The sequence below is a fragment of the Pleuronectes platessa genome, chromosome 10 (assembly GCF_947347685.1).
Source record: "Pleuronectes platessa chromosome 10, fPlePla1.1, whole genome shotgun sequence".
NCBI classification, from domain to species: domain Eukaryota; kingdom Metazoa; phylum Chordata; class Actinopteri; order Pleuronectiformes; family Pleuronectidae; genus Pleuronectes; species Pleuronectes platessa.
The window spans coordinates 20,314,171-20,318,406 of NC_070635.1; the positions used below are offsets into that span (position 1 = coordinate 20,314,171).

The following is a 4,236-nucleotide window of genomic DNA, read 5'->3' on the forward strand; positions in this document are numbered from 1 at the left end:
AAGACAAAGATAACAGGATATCATTGTGCGCCTTTTCTGCGCCTCTCTGATGCCACAATAACCCCGAAGCTCAATAGGTCACCTCTAAAGAAACCCAGCATGTCCTTTTCAAACGCACGGGGAGTGTGCTCCTGTGTCGTCTTGGGGAAATGATGGCCAGCGACACTTGAGGGAGAAAGCAGAGGCACGTCGCTGATTCTTTTGCCAGTGGAGAAGGCAGATGAGCGCTCTGAGCCCATCACTGTGGCGCACTCTCCGTCAGCCTGGCATCACTCGTTGATGGCCAACACTCCGCCACAAAATGGGTTTGTCGTTCGCCGTCTCCTTCTGGCGCAAGGAGCCTCCCACAGCTCTCCTTGTGCTGCAGTGAGACTAATGACCAATCTGTGGGATCCCGCATGTGCGCGCACACCATGACGAAAGGGATGCAGGCTGCGTTTAGTTTTTAACTTTCCAAACCGCTTTTTTTTGTGGATTTCCGGCTCTTTAAAGCTGAACCTATAAGGGAAAGTATCACTTTTATGTGTATTTCCTTGGTGTGGTTATTGCTGTCTAACAATTGGTTCCAACCATGCAGGCATTTTTAAGTTCCCTACTCATACAAATGGGGGCGCTATAAAAACACACAACACCATCCCTTGGGTAATATACAGTTAATTTACAGACAGGTTAAATGTCCATTAGCTTCTGCACGAACCGATCAGTATGGATTCATAGTGTTGGCATCCTGGATGGAGCTAAAGATGCAGCGTCGTACTGCTTGATTTAATGAAACAGTGTGAATCGCTTTTGCTTTTTAATTTAGTGTTTTTATTAATCACGTATTATTTAGCAGGTGTTTAAAGATGTGATATTTTTAACCATATCAGATCTTTACTGGACGTCATCGTGTTGTGTGACGACGTTAACGGCCCCAATGACAGTCTGGCGTCTGGTGGTGTCCGGTAGGTCCATGGAGGTCGGGGCTTGTTGCACAGTGAGTGGTGCGTGGCGTCCGCCTAGGGCGTGGTCTCTGACCGTCATGGCGCCCGTGTGCTGACCCAGCAGAAGCCTCAGCTGCTGGTTCTCTCTGCTCAGGTCATCGTTGCATTTCTTCAGAGCATCTCGGTGCACCAGAGTGGCATAAATGTGTCGCATCACACGCCACAACTCTGGAAACTCACTCGACTCCTTTGCTTCTTCCTCCTCCGTCATGGATCTGTGACGATCTTCAGCTGAAGAGGGTGACATGAAGACGTTCTTCTGCCTGCCCTCCAGCTTCTGGCACAATTCAGCGACACGTAAAACCCTCTCGCCATCAGCAATGACCGCCTTCAGTTTCTTGGTGGCGTTGTCGCTCTGCACGGTGAGCTCAATAAGCTGTTTCCATGCTGCAGATTGACTCTGGGTCAGGTGATCACGAAGCTTGTAAGTAATTTTCTTCTCCTTGTTTCTGGCGGCTGGCAGGTCTTGTTCCACATACTCCTTTTCTGTCTTATTAGAATGGAGCTTCATCCTCAGCTGAAACACACAGTCCTGAAGCTTTTGGACCCTCGTCTTGGTTTTCTCACCCGTCTGAATGCATTGTTGGGTTTTCAGGACAAGTCTATCAAGTTCTTTTGCTTCTTTCTGCTGGAGCTCCAAAATGTCCTTCCTGCGTCGAGTCTTCTCATTCACCGCTATCACACCATCCAGGACCAGAGCAGCCCTCCGTTCGACGTGAGCCCTCTCGGTGGATGCAATGCTTTCGTTGAACAGTCTGTGGATTTCATCGATCACTTTTTGATGCCGCTGCTCCACAATGAGCTTTGCATCTTCCAGATCAGCACTCTTCATCTTAGAGTGTCCCAGCATCTGCTTCCTCTCAGATTTGACACTGGAGTTTGTGCGCTGCAGTCCGTCCCCCCACTGCTGCTTCAGAAGCATTAGCTGTTTTTCCTGCAGAGCCCTCAGATGCTCGATATTCTGCAGGTGGACCCGACACACTTGAGCCCACTGATGCTCCGCCCCCTTCAGGTCGCAGCGCAGACCCTCGATGACATTGTCCTTGTCCACCAGCTGCCTCTCAAACGTCTGCTTGAGGATGTCAATGTCTTTATGAAGCTGGGAGGCCCGACTCTGACGCAGAACCGACCTCCAGCCTTCGTTGATCTTCAAGAGGTTCACTGTTGTGTTTTTCTCCTCCTTCTGCAACTTGTCCTTCAGGATCTCGTCTTTCTCCTTGGGTGTCTGCTCGTCCTTTACAACATGTTTACATGCTTTCTTAGGCATGATGTTTAATATCTGACTTGTACGTCAATGCTCTTTATCTTTCGGGGAAATTTGGATTTCTGTGAAGTTCAAAAAAGACTTGGAAAAGTTCACCCACTTTTGAAAGAAAGAGTCTGCTCAGACAGTTGGATGATTCTTGAAAACTACTCGGTAAGAAAAAAACGTTGAATATTAATCTATCACACTAAAAAAATTATAAATTATATACGTATTATAATTAAATCATCTACTTCTTCTTCCTATTTGTCCAATCTATTGCTGCCCGGCAACCCATATCAAAGTGTATTTAGGATTTTTACCATAAGATGCAAAGGACATCAAAGTAATGACACTGGCTATGAAGAGAAGGACATTATATGTTTAGGAATGCATCAGAGGACAATTATAAAAAATTTAAGATAAACTATTTGCTAGGCCAGATTATGTCACAAAAATGTAAACAAATATAAATACATACATAAAGTACAGAACAGACATACATGGATATGGAATTCAATTTATAACTTATTATGTGTGTTAAAATATTATTCAGTCTTGCTGCTAATTTCAATGTAGCACTTGTGAAATGCTGTGACCAACCAGCATGGGGCAGATCTTGTTTATTGAGATAGAAGGTAGAGCTCAAAGGCACTGGATTTACACTCAGGAGAGAGGAAATCGTCACTAACTCACTTTCTTCCCTTTATTTGTTTTTGTTATTGTGAAGAAATAACAATAACAAGGCACTCCATAGGAGTGATATGAGGAGGGAAGACATACAAAAACTGATTATGGACAAAGTGTAAATATAACCAGGGAGATACTGGGGTGTATTTTATGCCACTATTTGAAGTTTTGTAGGTATGTGGTTATGCAATTATGTGACAGTAATGGATAACTGGAAGACTTTCATTTGACACCATAGATCATGAGATTCTGAAACAGAGACTGGAACAACATTTAGGAACAGCATTAGGCTGGTTTAAGTCATACTTCCAGATAGATTCCAATTTGTTAACGTTAACAATGACTCCTCCATGCACACAAAGGTTAGTCATCGAGTTCCACAAGGTTCTGTCCTTGGACCAATACATTTCACTTTTTACAACCACTCCCCCTTGTTGCTCCTGAACACACATACACAGCTACACACACAGGAATCCCACACACTGTGGATCTCAACAGGTGATGTTCAGGTAACTCTCCACATCTGACAAGCTCAGTAAGAGTAGTTAAAATTTGTCTTTATATCACACAACTACTGGAACCAATATTGATACAATTATTTTAGGTAAGCCTTTTTAAAGTTTCAGTGTTGCATGTTAATGAAGATATAGAAATAAAAAAGCAGTACGACACAGCTGCAGCATTAACCTTTGATCCATGTCACTGCGGCTTGTGTTGCTGGTTGAAAATCGTTCCCCATAGAGTTGTGGTTCCAGTGGTTTAAACCCATTTCTCAAATCTAGGCTCTGCACATGATTAGTCCCACATCAACAGCCTGCACATTACACTGACAACATGAAACCTAAAGTATAATTTTGTTACATTCCCATTAATATCCACATATAGCCTGCCAGGCAACTGTAATGGGATTCAAATGTACATGACGTATTGTCTTCTGGGCGAGGTTTAGGGTTTGAGATGCCCTACTCACCCCCGGGTATGGATATTAGCAGTCAGCTATTTTAACCTCAAGAAAGAGAACAGATAACAGAAATAGACTCCACTGTAGTGGCCTGACAGGCACGGCTGGCTTGCAGTCACAGGGATGAGACAAGCCAGCAACACAACACAGGCCTTTTCAGAGGCACTCATGCATGTTTTTTTTAACCTAGATGTCCTCCTTTGTTTCTGCATCTTACATCCTCCCGCTGCTTTGGAAAATACCCGCGCCGTCGGCTCACTCCCCTTCCTTCCAACTTCTCATCCTCTGATCACTCTGGTCCAAACAAGGCCGTACTGTCCGAGGCTGTGCGCTATCAGACAACCTCATATCTGAATTTG

General features: G+C 44.5%; 1 protein-coding gene across 1 annotated transcript; it reads right to left on the minus strand.

Annotated features, from left to right (window-relative positions):
- Positions 1-873: 873 nt before the first annotated feature.
- LOC128449879 (dynein regulatory complex subunit 2-like) lies at positions 874-2,250 on the minus strand. The gene has a single exon (XM_053433221.1). It carries the CDS (start codon positions 2,248-2,250, stop codon positions 874-876), a length of 1,377 nt encoding a protein of 458 aa, XP_053289196.1.
- Between the last annotated feature and the right edge of the window lie 1,986 nt (positions 2,251-4,236).